The sequence below is a fragment of the Leuciscus leuciscus genome (genome assembly GCF_965113295.1).
Source record: "Leuciscus leuciscus genome assembly, chromosome: 19".
Lineage (NCBI taxonomy): Eukaryota > Metazoa > Chordata > Actinopteri > Cypriniformes > Leuciscidae > Leuciscus > Leuciscus leuciscus.
In genome coordinates, this window is record NC_138743.1 from 3,553,847 (window position 1) to 3,573,875 (window position 20,029).

The 20,029-nt window shown below is 37.5% G+C and overlaps 1 protein-coding gene across 4 annotated transcripts in view; it reads left to right on the forward strand.

The window, feature by feature from the left end:
• The first annotated feature begins 482 nt into the window (after window positions 1-482).
• mia3 (MIA SH3 domain ER export factor 3) overlaps window positions 483-20,029 on the forward strand; it is a 32,620-nt gene continuing 13,073 nt past the window's right edge. For 3 of the 4 annotated variants that reach the window (XM_082147120.1, XM_082147121.1, XM_082147123.1), the window contains exons 1-18: window positions 483-728; window positions 1,944-2,077; window positions 3,023-3,109; window positions 3,198-5,508; window positions 7,858-8,166; window positions 8,941-9,077; window positions 11,092-11,223; window positions 11,923-11,944; window positions 12,984-13,072; window positions 13,162-13,239; window positions 13,326-13,436; window positions 13,524-13,595; window positions 14,116-14,220; window positions 14,309-14,431; window positions 14,538-14,628; window positions 16,679-16,734; window positions 16,813-16,903; window positions 16,999-17,137. In XM_082147120.1, coding sequence (XP_082003246.1) covers window positions 605-728; window positions 1,944-2,077; window positions 3,023-3,109; window positions 3,198-5,508; window positions 7,858-8,166; window positions 8,941-9,077; window positions 11,092-11,223; window positions 11,923-11,944; window positions 12,984-13,072; window positions 13,162-13,239; window positions 13,326-13,436; window positions 13,524-13,595; window positions 14,116-14,220; window positions 14,309-14,431; window positions 14,538-14,628; window positions 16,679-16,734; window positions 16,813-16,903; window positions 16,999-17,137 — 4,211 coding nt within the window. In that variant the 5' untranslated portion in view covers window positions 483-604. The remainder of the gene's footprint in view (window positions 729-1,943; window positions 2,078-3,022; window positions 3,110-3,197; window positions 5,509-7,857; window positions 8,167-8,940; window positions 9,078-11,091; window positions 11,224-11,922; window positions 11,945-12,983; window positions 13,073-13,161; window positions 13,240-13,325; window positions 13,437-13,523; window positions 13,596-14,115; window positions 14,221-14,308; window positions 14,432-14,537; window positions 14,629-16,678; window positions 16,735-16,812; window positions 16,904-16,998; window positions 17,138-20,029) is intronic. The other variant, XM_082147122.1, reaches the window with a different exon arrangement.

Below are 20,029 nucleotides of genomic sequence, written 5' to 3' on the forward strand. Positions count from 1 at the left end.
AATTATAATGCGTTTTGACTGATATAATCCAGGTTTTAATAAACTGTCTTACTAAGTTTAATAAAAATCTAAGCCTATTTATCTATCTCTGGATCTGAAGGAGGATGAAAAGTATCTATCTATCTATCTATCTATCTATCTATCTATCTATCTATCTATCTATCTATCTATCTATCTATCTATCTATCTATCTGTCTGTATTTTTGAGCTAGTCAGAAAGCTGTCATCAAAGAAATCATTGTTTCACACATTGTTTAGGAAATATATACGATAAATAATACTAAATAAAATAGTAATAATAATAATAATAATAAATAATAATAATAAATATAGTAAAAGGCAAAATAATCATTATAAAGAAAGCTTTTATTGAGCGTGAGACCCGAACCTCCTCAGTAAAGACTCCTCCGCATGAAGGCACACGTGACCAGAGCCCAGGGTCTCTGTTGTTTTGGTGCTGCTATCTCTTTAAGCGCTGTGTGTGTGTTTGTGTGTGTGTGTGTGTGTGAAACATGACTCCAGTCTTTTCTCCTCCTCGCTGAACTCAAGCAGCTCAAGCTCGTCTCGGATCTGCTGACGTGTCGGCAGATCAACAGCTGCCAGCATGGCTGCACGAAACACACATTTTTATTATGTTTTTACGCTCGTTCTTTGCGCTTGTTTTCACACAAGCAACGCGGACCGGCGCTTCTCCGACCTGAAGCGATGCGCGGATGAAGAATGTAGCAGTGAGTATCACTATCACACTGTAACTTAGTATTATCAGGATGCTGACCATAAAACTTCAGCGCTGCTGACGTCATGAAGGCCGCATGTAACTTTGTAACAAAACAAAAAAATCTGGGTTTTATGGCGCATAGAGGGTCTATATGACGAGTGGCGTCCTTGAAGATCCAGTGTGTTGATACCGAGCTCAGTTTAGCCAGTCGAGCTAACAGTAACAACATAAAAACCCTGCGCATGGGATGAATGCTCGATGAGAGCCGGAGTCTGTGTTTTATGCTCTTAATAGGATGTGTTCACGTGATGCAACAGTTATTAATGCTAAAAATAAGGCCTGGATTCATATTTCTGGCTGTTTTCATGTAAAACGGAAGGTCGTTATTTACAAACAACATGATTCGGGTTTTCACGTTTGAAATGAATAGGTTGAACTGCGTTTGACCTGTATGTTTTTTCCTCAGTGACTCTCGATAGTTAGAAAGTGGAGTCGTTGATAATAATAATAATATTTTATATATATATATATATATATATATATATTAGTAAAAATACTCAACAAAAAAATGTGCACCCTCCATTAGTGGTCGACTGGAGATTTACCGGATGATAATAATACATAATGCTAATGTTACTGAGATGTTCAAATGTTTACTTTCAGCATATATTTGTACAATTTGATTATCATTTCTTGATCAAATTTTACTTTCCATAATTCGGCCAAATAGTCCAACGTTTCAGGCCTGAAATCCAAGAGAGATTCACCCATATTCTCTAATATCCCATACTGGCGACCTATTAGATGCACTGTTGATCCTGGTGTGGTCCATACACCATTAACAAACAAATAAAAAGATCACCATGTAGATAACGCATGCAGTGCTGTTTCATTACACTACTGCAAAATAATTAGTAAGAGATTGACATTATGTTTTGCGTAAGGAAAATTAAGCCTATTTTCGGACCCTTAAGATTTGTTACATTGTAGGTGAAAAATCCCTGAAAAATGCTTCTTCATCAGTGTTATGCATCCCACATTACACTCAATTTTAAGTCATACGGAAGTTAAAATGCAAATTGTAAGAGCTAATCTAGGGGAACATTTTTCATTCAACTTTCACACTGTTTTGTTCTTGCCTTAAAGTAAATGCTAGATTTAAAAAGCTGACCATATCCGTATATGAAACAAGTGGTTTTCATCCATGTTTTTTGTGTCTCTTTAGTGCTTCTCGTCAGAGGGAAGGCCGCTAAGGATTTCACAGGGCCGGACTGTCGGTTTCTCTCTTTCAAGAAAGGAGAGACGATATATGTATATTATAAACTCTCAGGGCAGAGGTCGGACATGTGGGCTGGCAGTGTAAGTAACCTGTTAATAACTGATTGATTGATTGATTGATGTTGCTGATGATGAACGTATTTGCCATGCGGCATATTTGATTAGCATTAATTTGACATCGCAAACACTCTACATTTACTTATTTATTGGGGCAACAGATCATGCATGAATCTTCAATAGCAGGGAAATGTGTTAGGCAAATACTAACATCAATAAAACAAAGCAAATGACTGTTTACTGTAATCGTAAATGTTTTGATTCTTGTTTTCTAAATGTTCCAAACCACAATGCATTACCGTATATGCTCCATGAAAATTTGAATATAAGTATATGATACATATCTTATTAAAATAGACTTTTTTACCAAGTGTTTATCTGTGCTTTGTGTTACAGTTTGTTTAATTCTATTTCCTCTTTAACTGTTTTTAACGCATTTCTATGGAATGATAGAGGAAATGTGGTAACGCTTTGCAATAAGGTCTCAGTAGTGACATTATGCATTAACTAACATGAATTAACCATGTGTTTTACAGCATTTATTAATCTTTAATGTTATAAAAATAACATTGTTCATTGTTTGTTCTTGTTAGTTCACTGTGCATTGACTAATGTTCACAGATACAATTTTGAAATTATCATTAACTAAGGTTAATAAATGCTGTAGATAGAAGTATTGTTCATTGTTAGTTCATGTTAACTAATGAAAACCTTATTGTAAAAGGTTGCTGGAAATATTTAAAAAAAAATAGATAAATGGACGAAAGAAATGTATATGAAAATATTGAGCATTGATGCAAACTTTATCTAACAGGTTTTGTGCATATTTTCTAATTCTTGTAGATTTTTCTCTTGTTCATTTTATTTTCTTATTGGCTTGGTTTGTGTTTATGATTGTATGTTTTCTGTAAACACTGTTCTAAAAGGTGCTTATACTGATATCTATTTCTTCTTCCTGTTTCTGCATAGATTGGAAACCACTTTGGTTATTTTCCAAAAGACTATCTTAATATAAATCATATATATACTGAAAAAGAATTGGAGGTACCTTCAGAGGTATGTATATTAATATTAATATATTGCCTGATGCCTGGTCCTTTTTGACGTGACGTTTGGTTAACGTGAAGCTTTCTTTCTCTTTCAGGAAACCGATTTTGTTTGCTTTGAGACTGGCCTTGATCAATTTGAAATCTATGATATAGATGTGCTGTTGGGAAGCACTTTGTTGATAGAAAATGAGGAATCAACAGAGGAATCAACAGAACCAGCTCAGAATGAAGATTCATCTCAAATGTCTTCTGTAACTGAGACCGAATCAGTGGAGCCTCTTGAGTCAGTTGATTCAGAATCAACATTTCCTATTGAATCAGAGTCAGATGATTCAGAATCAACATTTCCTATTGAATCAGAGTCAGATGATTCAGAATCAACATCGCCTCTTGAATCAGAGTTAGTCGATTCTGAATCAACATCGCTTCTTGAATCAGAGTCAGTTGAGTCAGAATCAACATTGCCTATTGAATCAGAGTCAGTCGGTTCAGAATCAACATCAATTCTTCAATCAGAGTCAGTCGATTCAGAATCAACATCAGTTCTTGAATCAAAATCAGTCGGTTCAGAATCAACATTGCCTATTGAATCAGAGCCAGTAGGTTTAAAATCAACATCGCCTCTTGAATCAAAATCAGTAGGTTCAGAATCAACATTGCCTATTGAATCAGAGTCAGTTGGTTCAGAATCAACATTGCCTATTGAATCAGAGCCAGTAGGTTTAAAATCAACATCGCCTCTTGAATCAAAATCAGTAGGTTCAGAATCAACATTGCCTATTGAATCAGAGTCAGTCGGTTTAGAATCAACATTGCCTATTGAATCAGAGTCAGTCGATTCAAAATCTGTAAAAGCTCCTGAAACCGAGACATTACATTTAAAATCTACTGAGGAGGACTCTGATATCTTTCAGCCAAAGATGGAAAATGTCTCATCAAAACCAACACTAGAAACTAAAGATGCAGTAAAAGAAGAGCTCGAAGATGTTTCAATAAGCCAAGATGCCGATGTCATTTTAGAAGATGTCGAAACAGAACCATCAGATGCTGATATTTCTGAGCTTTTGCATGACCAAAGTGACTCTGATGTTGAGCCTCAGGAGCCCTCACAACTTCTACTTGAAACACAAACAGCAGGTTTAGATGCAGTACGTGAAAACCCTGCCAAAACAGATCTACACGAGGAAGATAACCACTACAAAACACCAGAGAAAACACTTGAGATTGAGCATGAAGTGACCGAATCCCTTCAAGAACTCACCAAAGATTCGCTTTCAGTTGCTGAGGTCAGAGAACAAGCTGGTCTTGAGGTCATGCATGCACAAAGTGATTTTGACGTCAAAATCCCAGAAATGTCTCATCTGCCACCAGACGCTAAAACTGCTTCAGACGCACGTGAAGTCGTCCCATCTGAACCACCATTAAATGTAGACAAGATGCATGTAAGTGAAAACACTGAGGAGCACCATCCAAAGAAGTTAGACACAAACCCAAAGGAAAATCTTCTTCAGAAGGCCAGCATGAACAAGAACGAAAATGCACACAAAAACACTGCAGACGACGATCCTCAGAACGCACTTACAAACAAGATCGAGAAAGCGAATGAATCCATTCATGAAGTAAATGCAACCAAAAGTAGGGAATTGGTTTCAGAAAGCCAAGAAACTGCACCTCTACTTGACGAAACGGACGAACAAATTGATAAGTTGAAGAACGAACTTGTGAATCTGCTGAAAAACACACTGGAATCTGAAGCACAAAGTCTTGAAGACGAAGAGGACGAGAACGAAGAGGACGAGAGTGAAGACAGCGAAGAGCTTCTGGAGGATGAGAACGCTCTTCTTTCGCACACGGAAAACATTAATGAACCTAAAGAAAATCCTCATCCTGAAAGCGATGATTTGGTTGTTTCCCAACCAAGCGAAAACACCACCGAACAAGAAGAAAATGAAGAGTTTCGTCTTCCTCCCGAAGAGCCTGAATACAGCGAAAACGTACTAAGACTCACAATTTTACGAGATCACTTGAAGGACGAGGAGACGGAGCGCATGCAGAAGTATTTCGGCCTGAAGAACCTGTTTAAAATCGAAGCCATGTTTTCTGACCTAGATCTGGAGATGAAGTCTGCTAGAGAGCTGAAGACGGACACCGAGGAAATCGAGCGAACGCTGGACCAGATCATGGAGTCCTCGGAGAACTCCGTTCTTGATGCGACTGAAGACATGTTCAATGAAAGAGAGCGGAGAGCTCAGGAACATGGACGGCAGAAGGAGCCAGAAATGTATGATCTTGAGGCTGCCATCCTAGACGCTTTTCAGGAGATCATTTTCTCTTTGCGACAGAAATATTCAGCGGCCAGTGACAGCGTCCCACTGCTCGAGGAAGAACAACCTGCATCTGAAATAGGTGAGGAACATTAATTAGGTGTTTGTTTGAATCTCTAACCCTAGATTTAGCAGTACTAACAGCAATGCTTGCCTTTGCGATCCATTAAACGGATGGTTCGGAATAATTTCAACCTAGGGTCCTTTGCACCATGACCTCGAGCCAAACACCCCCCCAGAAGCCTTTTTTCCCTTGGTTGAACATTATTAAAGTTAGAGCTTATTTAGAGATATCAGCCGGATGGTTTAGTGCAGGCGCTAATGGATCCAAGGCTGTATCTCGTAAATTACCCCACTAATAACGCCCAGAATGGTACCAAACTTCTACAGTAGTACAAATAGGTTCTGTACTCATAAAACGAGGCATTGGAAAGTTTGTAAGTACATCAGGAGTTTATTTAAATAACACTTGCCTGACGGCTAATGCTACCGCTAACCCTGACGTCGACGTCACTTCAGTGGTTTGAGAAAAGCACGTAAAAGTCCTTTGCAAAACTCACAAGTGTAAGGGAAAAGCTAGGGAATTTAAAACTCCATAGAAATGTATTTTTTCCGAAGTGTTGACAACTTATGGCGCTTTTCCACTGCATGGTACGGCTCGGTACGGTTCGACTCGGCGTGGAACGGTTCGGCTCGCTTCGCTTTTCCACTGTGTGGTACGACTCGACTCTGTACGGCACGGTTCGGTTCGCTTTAGCTCGGTTGCTTTTCCACTGCAGTTAGTACCGCTTCAAAGTGGGTGGGACTGATCGTTATAGTTGCCGTCTCTACTGCCATGACATCATCATATTAAATGCAAATTTTTCATTCCGTGTTTCCCCATCCGCTCCTCGGCAACCAACGAGAGGAACGTCTGCACCTCGTCCACTGACCACGATTCATCCATTTCTTTTTTGAAGTTTATACTCTTCTTTTTTTTTTAAGCAAATACTTTTAAAACAGGCGCTACAGCGTTGGCTGTTGTCTACTGGCTATTTAAATCTAGCGGGTTTAGTGTCTCGTGTCGTAAATACAATGACGCTGGTAGTGATGATTCTGTCTGACCAATCAGTGATCTGCAGTGTTTTCACGTCACATTTTAGTATTGGTACGGTACGCTTGGAACCTCAACAGAGGTGGTACCATTTAAAGCGAGCCGAAGCGAGCCGTACCGTACCATGCAGTGGAAATGCGTCATAAGTGAGCCGTACTGAACCGAGCCGTACCGTACCATGCAGTGGAAATGCGACATAAGTGAGCCGTACCGAACCGAGCCGTACCGTACCATGCAGTGGAAATGCGCCATAAGTGAGCCGAACCGAGCCGTACCGTACCGTACCATGCAGTGGAAAAGCGCCAAAGCGTGCCGTACCGAACCGAGCCGTACCGTACCATGCAGTGGAAAAGCGCCATTAGTGTTAACTAATAATTGTTATAAACTGGTACTACCAACAAAAATATTAGTGCATTCCTGGAACTTGGCGTCGTTACACTACATCCTTATGCATCGCTTTCTGTCAGGATTTTTATGGGCTTTTCCCTAATGTTTGGCTCGAGGTCATGGTGCAAAGAAAAATAAACCTAACCCTAACCCTAACCCTAGGTTGAAATTACTCCGAACCATCCCTTTAATTAGGTGTTTGTTTGAATCTCTAACCCTAGATTTAGCAGTACTAACAGCAATGCTTGCCTTTGCGATCCATTAGTTACACGCATTTGCTTGTTTCAGTGAGTCTTTTCAGGGTTTTTCTTAGATCAGATGCTGTTAAAATTGTTTTAACCTTATGAAGCCTACTGTATCATATTTGATACATGCATTTTTAAGGCCTCTAAATGATCAAAACTTCACTGATAAACCTGTCGCTCACAATCTCCTCGTTCGTCTGACTGATAGTTTAGACTTTTTTTAGTAAGTAAAAGTCTGTGAAATTGCATTTTGCTGTGAAATCAGATTTTTATGAAGTAAACGTAAGAATAACTTATATCGTTAGTAATATTTCAAGATGAACACATACTGTACTGAAGAAACTTCGGTTTACTTGATTATCCAGACATCATTTATTAGAAAAATCCGTGAGTATCAAATATGATCATCAGGCTTTTGGTGAAAATTTCATCTTAAGTTTTGGTCATTTAAATATCACAATCTGCACCGAATTGCGTATTTGAATAAAATAATTTCCCCTCCAAATTCTCACTGTATCATACTGTATGAGCCATAAACACCTGATGTATCAAAAATGATACTCAACAAAAAACACACCTGCAAATATATATTATATTTAGTCTTCAATAAACGGTTCCTTTTTAAAAAAATCAAAAAATAATCTGACTATTATTTCATATGTCAGGCTTTACATGGTAATGATTGAATAAAGACTTTTTTTCCCAGATGAGAAAATTGACTCTGAAGAAGTGAAGGGTTTGGACAGTAACATCGAAATGATCGCACCACCTGAAAGTCCTGAAATGCACGAGGAGCACAACGAATCTGAAATGATTCTGAATTCTGAATTAAAAACGAATGAAGATTTATCCCACAGTAAAGACGCGGGTCTCGAAGAGGACGGAGGCCATTTCAACAGAAATAAAGATGCACAAATAGGGTTCGAGGACGCTGAGGAGATTCAGAAGGGGCCTCATGCTATTTTGGAGAAACCTGTGGACATCGGCTTTCACTTTGAAATGGATCCATCTTCAGGTTTGTGAATTTTTTTTTTTTTTTTTGTCTTGGGTTATAACCAGGGCTTGACATTAACTTTTTTGTAACTAGACACTCAGCATTTTCCCTGGCCAAAATGATGACATCGATACCATGTGGAAAAAACAACCATAAAGATATTTGTAATATGATTTCATAATTTGGCAGCAGGTATATTAGGCTGCTGTCACTTTAAGACCTGATGCACTGATCCATGATACTGTTACACATGCGTTTTCTTTCTCAACTGTTTACGTTTACTTAAAACACAACTGACTGTTTACATGAATACTCACCAAGAGTGGCATTTTGACATTATTTGGTGTGTATTTGACTGTATAAGCGCAATAAGCTGCAAAAAATAACTAATTTAAGTACTGAGAGGAGGCTTTATCTGCGCGCATTTTGGGTTTGAGCTCAAAATCTGCGGGAATGAGTAAAATGATGCGCAATTCCACACCAAAATCCAAGCCCTGTAACACACCAACAATATTCATCCAGAGCAAATGAAACGAGTGAGTGAAGAGAGGCGGATTTGTTTGTCACTCGCTGTCGGAGAGAAGAGAGAGAGAGAGAAAGTGCAGCTTTTATTGTGTATCTATTCTGTGGAAAATGATTATTGAAGCGTTTCAGATATTTCAGTATTGATATGCATCGGAAAAAAGCCGATGTGGCTAGTAGGAGTGACTGCGTTACACGCCACAGCTGAAATCCAGCGCATTTAGTGGGTGTTAATATCAAGCCCTGGTTATAACTGTTATTTTCCGTCTCCAGGTTCACTGGAGTCTCCAGGTGTCTCTGATTTCCATGACACTGAATCAAGCAGTGATTCCTCCAGCTCCTCGACTTCAGATGAACTTTGGGGTTTGCTGCTTCTCATCAAAGAATATCTTGGGGTGTACGGAGAAATTGTGAGTAAGACGATATTTTAAGACTTTAAAGCTTTATACTTTGCACAAGTACATCAATGCAAAAGACTTATTAAATTTCTACAGTCAATGCAGTTAAAAAAGAGAGTGGTTTGAACTGACAAAAGGAACTTTCTTTATTCCACATTGCCAAAATCCCTTTCAGAGACATTTTAACTGACTTTAAAGAAAATGTCATATCTTTAGCGTTTGCAGTAATGTGTTAATTATAAGACTTGTTAACCCAAGACACACTGAATGAATCGGTGCACGAGTAGCTGGTGTGACATTAATAACAGGATTGTTTTCTGTTGGAGTTCTTGGTTCTGAGCAATTTAAGAAACGTGTCTGTAATGGTTTTTGGAGTCATTTGTTGTGTTGGGTTTGTTCATGTTGTTGTTTGACATGAACTTCTGTTCACATAACTCAGTCTACAGTAAATGGCAAATCACATGAGACTTCAAGAATGTATTGTTTTTAAGAAAGAAGGAAATGAAACCTATTTTTAGTGCCATTAACATCAACAGTTCTTATTACCCCAATGAATACAAAAACTCAGAAAAATATGCAAAATAGAAATTTGCTTCAGGATGTTATTTGACTTAGTATTTGTATGAACCTAACTAAAATAATTCTGCCACTGACTTTTATTTGTTGTTGAAATATATTCATAAAGTAATGTCTGTTCTAAGTACACATATTTATTAGATCTGCCATGTAATTAATATCATGATTTTGTAATGAGGGTACAACTACTAATACATAGGTAACGTTACAGATGAAAGAAATCCAATAGGGCTCCATGCTAACCTTGTTAATAAAACTTCATACAAGACCAATATGTGTGAAACCATAACTAGATTAAATTCCAAATCGTTTCAATTAAACATTTATATATTTTATAGCACATATTGAAGCTATAACACTGAAGCGTCAAGTTGTTATTCTTTCAAAGACGCTAGCATCAATGCTAAAGACGGTCCCTCAACCAGTGTGACCAATCAGAGGCCGCCGTCAGCGTCACGAGGCCGCCGTCAGCGTCACGTGACCGCTCGCGTACAGAGTGGAAACACTGCTCTTCGTGAGAGACTCTCAGCTCAGCGTTTTGAAATGTTGACGTGTTGAAAGAGATCAACACTGATCTCCCTCCAGCCACGATTTCAAAGCATACTAGTTGTATGTACTTATTATCCGCCTGTATACATTATTATTCAAGTTAAACGTCTATTAGCTTTCAAAGACAAGCGTGTCAAGAGTGGATTTACACCAGAAAACACCGGCTTTCCGATATGAACCAACGGTCCGCCATTTATACTGTGTTCATCGGCTTCAACCTCCGTCTCTGAGCGCTCGGTTACCCTGGTAAATTAGTTAAAACGCTTTAAAAGCATGGATTCACAGCCAGGTCTTACCTCTACACCAGCTGAGATAGAAAACACAGCCTGTTTCGTCTTCATTCTGTCCAGACTTCAGGAAGTAAGTGTTTCCACTCTAGACTCGATCACTGTCTTCAAGAGTGAGATGTGTGAGTTTTAACGACTTCAACTGCTTGAAATTGATCATTCTGTCAGTAAAGATAAGTCCACACACTAGTGTAATAATGGCATAGTGCTGTATTTTGACCCCTTCTTATGCATGATGCAGCTCTCCTTAATTCTGTAAGTCCATAAAGGCTCGGATAAAATCCCAAGGGAACTAAATTGGTTCATTTAAACTGAGTTGTAAGTGCTTATTATAGGCAGTAGTGTTTCATCAGAGGTGAAAGTCCACTAAAACCCCTAGTGTTGTGTTTCTGTTGCATGTGGCTGGTGGTGATAAGGGTCAGCGCTAGACTTTGTTGCTTCAGATTTGTCAATATAAGTCTAAAAGAGTGCAGAAATTGATTTGAAGTGGCATTCGGGCCCCTTACTAACTAAACTCAAAGCTGACGGGCAGTGAAACCATGTTGTCAAACAATGAATTGTTTCTGGAATTGACATAAAACTGATCTCATCTGGTGTGTTTCTGTGTCATCTAGGTGATCACTGCTCTTCCAGAGGAATGGCGACCGGGTCCCACTTTCCACGGAGTCCCCTGGGAGCCGGTGCTCGTCACAGCGGTGGTCGGGGCCCTCACGATACTGATGTTCTTCTGGAGGACGGTGCTCGCTGTAAGATATCCTATTCACACATTTATTTGTATAGCACTTTTCACAATCACACCTCTAATTGAGATTTTTACGTCATGCAAATATGTTTTTGCACTAATGTCGGATTTATTAATTTAAATCCATCACAATGAAATATTTAATGCACTGGATTATCTAAAAATAGGCATTACTACATTATAATATAATATGAAAATCAGCAAAATATAATTGCTGTGATATAAGATGTATGAGGTCATGCTACCCACTTCTATTACCTCTTAAATTATTTAATATAGTGCTCGCTGTAAGATATTCAATTCACACATTTATTTGTATAGCACTTTTCATTATTCACATCGTTTCAAAGCAGCTTTACAGAAAATGCCTGAGTCCACATTACAATTTTGAGTGATCTGTTATCAGAGGTAACTGTCTGAGTTATGTATTTCAGAAATGTACTTATACAAAGTCACAGTTAATGTATTAATTTAAACAATGTAATAATTTAATGCAGAAACTATGAGCTCGTTGAAGTAACGAATACTTGTTTGTTAACAGATGATTATGACATTTAGAAAAATGTAGCATTGGTGCATATTGATTTAGAGTTTGCGTCATCTTGTCTACATGATATCACCTTGTTTACATGATTAATGTTTTCATTCTTTTGAGATTGATTCAATTAAATCTGTGCCATTCACCTCTTCTTTTCTCCTTTAGATCAAAGGAAAAACATATCAATGTAAGTCACTTCTCAGCCTCGTCATGATTGAGATATCAGCTAAATATACATTATAGCAGTCTCTTAGGGTTGGGTGGTATGATGGCATATACATTGCACTTTTACACAGCTAGTATGCTACTTTTATAATTTATATGGATTTTAATGTTTTTTGTCTTCTCAATTTGAGAAGGAGCTGCATGATTAATCTTTAAAAGATCACAATCTCATCCACGCCATCTCATTCCTAAATGACAACGATTCAGCTCTGTCTATTAAAGCTTTGACGAGTCTGATCACAGTGAACATTCTGATCCAGAGAGAGCAGTTGTCATGCATAAGTATGAAACAGCTTCACAAACAGACTTTTTAACCTCATAATATCATTATTTCTGTTATAAAATATTCATATTATCACAAAAATACTGAGATAAAAGTATAAAGTTCGGATATAAACACTGATGTCTATAGTAGCGATTTAAATAGAGTAAATCACCTTTTGAAAGGACATGGTGCTTCAATGATTTTTTAAAATACATCATTACACCAGTAGGTGGCGACTAGTGACTGTTAATTTATTTGTAATTGAATCATTCATTTAAACAGATTTATAAAAAAATTAAAAAATTCATTCAGATTAATTCAACATTTTAAATAGACTGCAGTGATTAACATTCCCACACTCTTGTAAATTAAATATTTTTTTTAGTTGTCTGTTCAGAATCGTGATCTCTGTTTGAAACTGAAAAATCGTGATTCTCAGTCTATCCAGAATCGTGCAGATCTAATTTGAGATTTTTACGTCATGGGAATATGTTTTTGCATTAATGTCAGATTTATGCATTTAAAACTAAGCTGATGTTTTGGTTTGTGTCCATCACATAATCAATTGTGCTTTTAATTTATAAAATATTTAAAGCACAGGATTATCTAAAAATAGGCATTACTACATTATATAATATGAAAATCAGCAAAATATCATTGCTGTGAGGTATGAGGTCATGCCGACCCACTTCTACTACCTGATTTAATATAGTTTGCATTGTATTTTATTTCACAGTGACAGAAAAGCAGCTCAGAGACAAGATCCAGCAGCTTCTCCTCGAGAAATCTGATGCTGTTAACAAGATCACAGAATTAAATGACATGGTAAACCTCAATGTTTCTTTCTCTCGACGTCTCTTGGGTTTATTGATGAACCTGATCAGATATAAACGTGTCATTTGTCCTCCTCGCAGATAAAACAACGTGAAGAACAGCTGAAAAACTCTGTGAAATCACTGAGTTCCAGCCAACAAGAAATGAAAGGGCTGAAGGTGAATCACAGCATCAGGATTGATCTCTTCCCATCCCAGTTTCATCACACATTTGTCTAATGTGCTTCGTTGTTTTTACTGACTAGAATCATCACCAGAAACTCCAGAGTCAGTGGGAGGAGATGTCTGGGAGTGTTTCACAGCTTAACCAAAAAATTGTGGACACACAGGAAGAAAATACAAATCTAAATGAAAAGGTAAGCTTCGATTTATTTTATCTTCTGCCGGTGTGACTTTTCTCTGTCAGATTTCTCAGAACTGTTTTGTTTTTCCTTCGACCAAAGATTGCCAAAATGCACCAGAGAATCGAGAAATACCAGAAAACACTGAAGAACTATGACGAGGAGCGTGCAAAGGTAATCTGTGCTGGATGAGCTGATCCTTCTTTGGCGGATCTACCGGTTGAAATGAGAAACCAGTAATAATGTCAAGCGTTTAGTTTTTTCTGTCATAGTTACTCAGAACAAATGAACGTAGTGATGCGAGCAATCTTCAGTCTGCTTAGTTACCGTTGCTAACATTGACAGGTTATCCTACTAACACTTTTTCTTTCTCTGAGGAACATGGAGAGAGAAGCATTGAATTATTAAATGCAGGATTTCCACTGTCATGGAAAACTGAGTAAAATCAGTCATGGAAATTAATCAAATCTAAAGTTCTGCAATCTAGCAATATTCCATAAAAACAAGAATTGTCCATTTTAACTTCAATTATCAACAATTTTTTCTTTTTTTGACAATTCATGATAAATTATTCATTTATCACCTTATGATTTTATAGTCACTTGACCATGTATCTGAACAATTTGTATTAGTTGTCTCATGCCCTGAAGATATTAAAATGTTCTGTTCTGTGTTTGTGTTGAACTGATAACAGGTTCATGTCCTCATGGATGAAGCTAAACTCAGAGAAGACGCTCTGAAGGCTCAGGTTCTGTCCTTTGAGAAGGAAAACGGCGCTTTAAAAGAGCAGAAGAAATCTGTACGTCCTGTTGTCAGAGCTGTGAACTTGCCAATCCTGTCCTTCCATCAACATCAACACGATTTAAATGATATTTATTTTCTGACAGCTCCTTCGAGATGCTAAAGACTGGCAGGAGAAGCACAAGGAACTGAGCGAGGAGATCAGGGTTTATCACAAATCCCAGAAAGAGCTGGAGGACTCTCTGTTGCACAAGGAAAATGAGATTGATGTGAGTGAAATTGGTTGCTTATGCAATACAGCCCTTGCTTTGCTTAATTATGTATTATAGTTTTTTCTTCGAAATATGATAATCTGTGTGTTTCTCTGGTTTGTAGGTTTTGTCCAGCTGTATTGCCGAGCTCAACCGTCTGGGAGCCTGTGATCCTGCTGAACTACAGAAAGAAATGTCTAATGGAGGAGATGCTGGTGAGCACTCTATTTATAACTTGCATTTCTCTTTCTTTGTCTTCACGGCGAGTTGCGTTTAGTGGATGTTCTTATCTAGAGTGACTCATTAAAAAGTGCTTTATTGCACATGTGAAATTCAGAATGTTATTTACTGAGAAAAGAAGTGCTACCTATTAGGGCTACAAAGAAATAATCAATTTAATCATCAGTTTAATCTGATTAAGGTTGCCATGATTACAGCATTCTGTTTAAGAACTTTGTGTCAAATGTTTCTATTCATATAAAACATGCTTTTGCATAAGGTGAACACAAGAATGCAGTCGTGATCTGATGCATTTAAATCCAACCGCTCCTAATAAATTGACTCTAATCTAATCTAAGGTCACGTTTACACAGTTGTCAGTCCTTAAAGGAGTAGTTCACTTCAGAATAAAGACTTCCTGATAATTTACTCAACCCCACATCATCCAAGATGTTCATGTCTTTCTTTCTTCAGTCGAATGAAATTAAAGTTTCCAGTATTCCAGGATTTTTCTCCATATAGTGACTTCAATGGGGTCCAACGGTTTGAAGGTCCAAATGTCAGTTTCAGTGCAGCTTCAAAGTCTCGACACGATCCAGCCGAGGAATAAGAGTCTTATCTAGACAAACCATCGCTCATTTAAAAAAAAAACACAACAACATTTATACACTTTTAAACCACAAATGCTCGTCTTGCTCTAGCTCTGCAATGCGTCTCATGCGTTGCGTAATGTCTGTGGTGATATTTCACTGTAAATTCAGAAAATGAAGCATTGGAGAATTTTATTTATTTTATTTTACTGTAAAATTGTGCCTGTCTTCATTTCTTCACTTTCAAACCATCAACCTTTTATTTTGGCGGAAAACCGCCGAGAGCCCTTAACCCTTTAGAACCTGAAGCTAAAATAAGTGTTTTTCACATAATTGGATTTTTTGACTGTAAAATGCTAAAGCAATGTGCTATCTTCATGTGCAAGGTGTCATCTTATTCAGAAAAAGATTAGCTTTCAACAAATTACAGTTATTGACCATTATTGTGTGTGGTGAGTTTGTAAATAGAATTTAAAAAGACAAAAATAAAAAAAACGAGAATAAATATATTGATTTTTATTTAGAAAAAAAACGAAAAAAATCATGAACGAAAGAAACTAACACTTTAAAGTTGAAAAATGAACTATAATACATATACAAGTCTTTTTTGTGACATTGGGTTGCACAGTTTTCATTTAGGACACTTTTTTTCAGACACGCACACATACAAATGCACGCATTCATCATAGTCACGCACACATACACATGCACACACACTACATGCTTAGATACGTGAAAGAGTAACGGCCATCCGCTTCCCAAGTTTCATTAAAAATCATCCCAATCCCCTCTTCTGCTGTCTTATACTTCTTTCGCCATGTATTTGTTCGTTTCTTTTATTATTTTATGCAATCCAAAACACTCTAACCTGCCGCGCTTCGTATCTCTCTGTTCAAATCCTTCCATCCCGCGCTGCTGTCATTTGCAGACGGAAAGCGTGACATTACCGTAATAAGCCATATATTTGCGAAAAGCGCATGTTGTCTACTGTCTACAACTCTACTTGAATGGTTTTGATAGTGCAAACAGTTGAAGAGTTACGGTCAAATGAATACAGCTTGCTGGTATGTGTCGGCGACGACACAGCCGGTTCTAAAGGGTTAAAGCTTCTCTTTTGTTGAAAAGCTCTTCTCATTACATGTTTCCAGTGATTGTGCATTTTGCCTTTAGAAATGCGCAAATATATAAGTGTCCCGAACTCATAGCGCTTGCAGAGATGAGTTTGTGTAGAACGGAGACACTAAACATGAGCTCGTAAATCATGAGCTGCTCACGTGTAAAAGAACACATTACCTCGCTTCACTCTGAAACACGCAGCGCATATAATTAATTAAATTACAGCCTTTGCTATTTAATAATCTCAATAAACCATATCACGATTACGGTTTCATTTCGAGGTCATTGGAGAGATGGTTAGGTGAAACATTCTGAACATCAAATGTCTGTTTTCTTTCAGAGAAGAAGATGGACATCTCGAGAGTGCGAATCAAACAGATGATGGACGTCTCCAGGGTACGTCTGCTCCGGGCAGATTCTGTCGGAGGATAATTGAACACTCTTCTTATTTCTAATGCCGTTTCTGTTTCGCAGATTAAAGCAACTCTCAGTGTTGTTGAAGACGAGAGGAATCGCTTCATGGAAAGTCTCCTCGCCGAACAGAAATCCAGACAGGAGCTGGAGGGTATGGAGATTGACATTTGTGTATTTGAATACATTGCAGTTTGCTTTCCACATTCTCATTTAATCCTGTCCTAATTTTTATTTTATTTTATCTAGAGCAATATCAGAAGGTCATGCACGACCAGATGAATCTGAGCAATGAGAAAACGCATCTGGAGAACCAGTTCAAGAGCCTGCAGCAGAGACTGGAAATCACCACTGAACTCTACCAGCAGAAAGAAAACGCCCTGCAACAGTGAGATCACACACACTATTCACACTGCACACAGGGAGCGCTATATTTCAGTAGCCTGGAAATCCAGACCTAAATCTAAAAGATTAATGGTCTGGTGTCGACTAATGAAAATCGGCCAGCTCGAGGGGCGGCACCAAGCATGCATTTGAAAATCTCACTGCACGCAATAGGATAACACAATGACCAATCACAACATACGCTTAGCTATCAGCGGAGATAACTGGTAGATTAGACTCTCGCCGTATCCGGTTGGCAAAACAGCAAAAATGCCCTTCTTGCAAAGGAAGGATTCGAGCGCCGTCTTCTGTTCCTCTTTTAGATAAAAAGCCAAGTCTAACTCGTTCATTGTAGCGGCCAAAGCCGTTTCAAACAACTGGTGTTCATCCATAGCCATCTTATAATGTTTACTAATGACTTCGACGTCACAGCGCTGTCGTCATCTTTAGCTCGCCTCTGGCCCCGCCTATATCAGATAACCCGATGTGATTGGTGCAGCTCGGATACAAGGGCATATTTAATGAGCATCATTACTCAACGCCAGAGTAAACTCGCTGAGCAAATTCAACTTGTGCTCTCGCGAGAACTCTGGATTACCAGGGTAACATTTCAGAGGATTTGTACTCAAATCGTATTTATAGTTAACGTTAAAATGAAACACTACAGAAGGCATTCTACTAAAATATTATGAATAGCCTAAGAATAATTGTGTTATTTCAAGTAGGATTGTGCCGAGAGACGTTGATATTGTGTATCAGCGATGACTGATGCCTTTGATTTTCCCATTAATGTATTAAATTATAGTATTATGATTGGCTAGTGTTATTATCAAATTAATATTAGGGCCTACAATTAATTCCCCCCCCCCATAATTTCATGAAATGAATCACCTCATAACAACACTGACGCGCACGTATGAGGATTGAGGACTCCTCAATGAAAATGTTACACAACTCTCATCAAAATGAAATTTCAAGGTGACCTGTTCACAAATTGTCAGGGGTGTTTGTTATAAAAGTGACGCATCATTCTTATACAATTAAGTGGCATCGTTGTTCATCAGCATTTTGTATTTTTGTATCATTAACAAAACATTTGAATGACACTGATAAAAATACAACAAATAATGATTAGTATTATTAACAATTATAATATTACTAAAATAATGCTAATAACAGTCTTTAATAGGTCTGAACACGACACAATAATCGGTCATCGACGAATATCAAAAGGAGCTTCAAACACCCACTTAAAAACCAAGAAATATTGACTCTTCTTAATCGGCATAACTCGTGCAAAGTGCAGTTTCTCATGCGACGTGACTTTTTTCCTTTAAGACCAACTCAATCTTTGCTTGCAAAATAATAGACAATGATTCTCATTTCCTGCAATAATAAAACTAAGTAAATAACTGTATAAATGAGTAAATAAATACATGAATGATCAAATAAGTAAACTATTGTATCCGTGATCTCGCAGCCTGACGATGGAGCGATGTGACTGACCGGAGCATATCGCCCAACACTGATTTTAATTACTTTATTTCAATGCCGTTGCTTGCTTTTTGTGTACACTTTATTCAGAATTTGCACGGGGACATTTATTGTGATCCGTCATTGATATACAGTATGTAATTAGTGCTGCATAATTTGGGGGAATGCAATTTCATATTTTATAAAAACATTTATTTTAGAGAAAAACACAGTAACAGATTCATATTGTAATCGTTCAATGTAAAATAAAAAACTGAGTGATCAAATCCAATCCATTACAATTGGATTCAATTTTTTTAGGTAGTTGTGTTAGTGTTGTCACGGTACCAAAATTTCAGTATTCGGTACCGATACCAGTGAAAATCCACGGTTCTCGGTACCAATTTCGGTACCAAAGCTTAATTTAGATTAAATTTACATAATTATATTAAAGTGTATATCACAAAGATGGAAACTGTAGTATTAAAAACACTTTACAATAAGATTCCATTTGTTAGATAACATTAGATAAAATGACCTAACAAAAAAAACAATAGTTAGGCTATATACTGTCGCAATTATTCTCCTTTAGGGGTTAATTTAAAAATACATTTTTAAAATCAAAAGTTAACATTATTTCTGTTAACATTATTTAATGCACAATGAATGAAGTGAACAAACATGACCAATCAAGTGTTTTGTATTAAATAACATTCACAAACATTAATTAATGTTGTAAAAATATATTGTTCACTCAATGTGTTATGTTAGATAACGCATTAAGTGATGTTAATGAATGGTATCTTATTGTAGCATTACCAAACTATACAGGAGATAAAATATGTTTTATTTGACTTGACTATACTTTTATTTAATCCAAAACTGTATTCATATTTAACTTTAAAAGGGCTTTTTAAACCTGCTAAGAGTTATCCAGCCAAGAATAAGACTAGAACTGCTTTTCTGACGGACTGATATTAATTACTGCTTTTTATTTCTCATCTCCATAAATATATCTAGTAGTAAAGCTAATGCAAGGGCTAGAAATCAATTAATAGGCCTATGTCACACTTCCTCGTCGTCATGGAGAGCGCAGTTCGCACAAGCGTTTGTACTCCCGTGGCGTCTGTCGTTGCTATACATCCATGAACGCACGTTTGAAATAACGTATCTGCACGCGCAAAAACATCAGCACCACATCAGCAGCAGCACCGCCGATCGCCATCAGCGCTTTTATGAAGAGGACGCAACTGCACGCGCTTCGGGCATGCACGCGCATCAAGTACCGGGTTTGAGAAAACCTGGTACCGTGACGTTTAAAAAAAATTAGTACCGACTTGGTACCGAAGTACCGGGTCTTTTGACAACACTAAGTTGTGTATAAAATGAATAATTCTACTAAAATATGATGAATAGCCGAAGA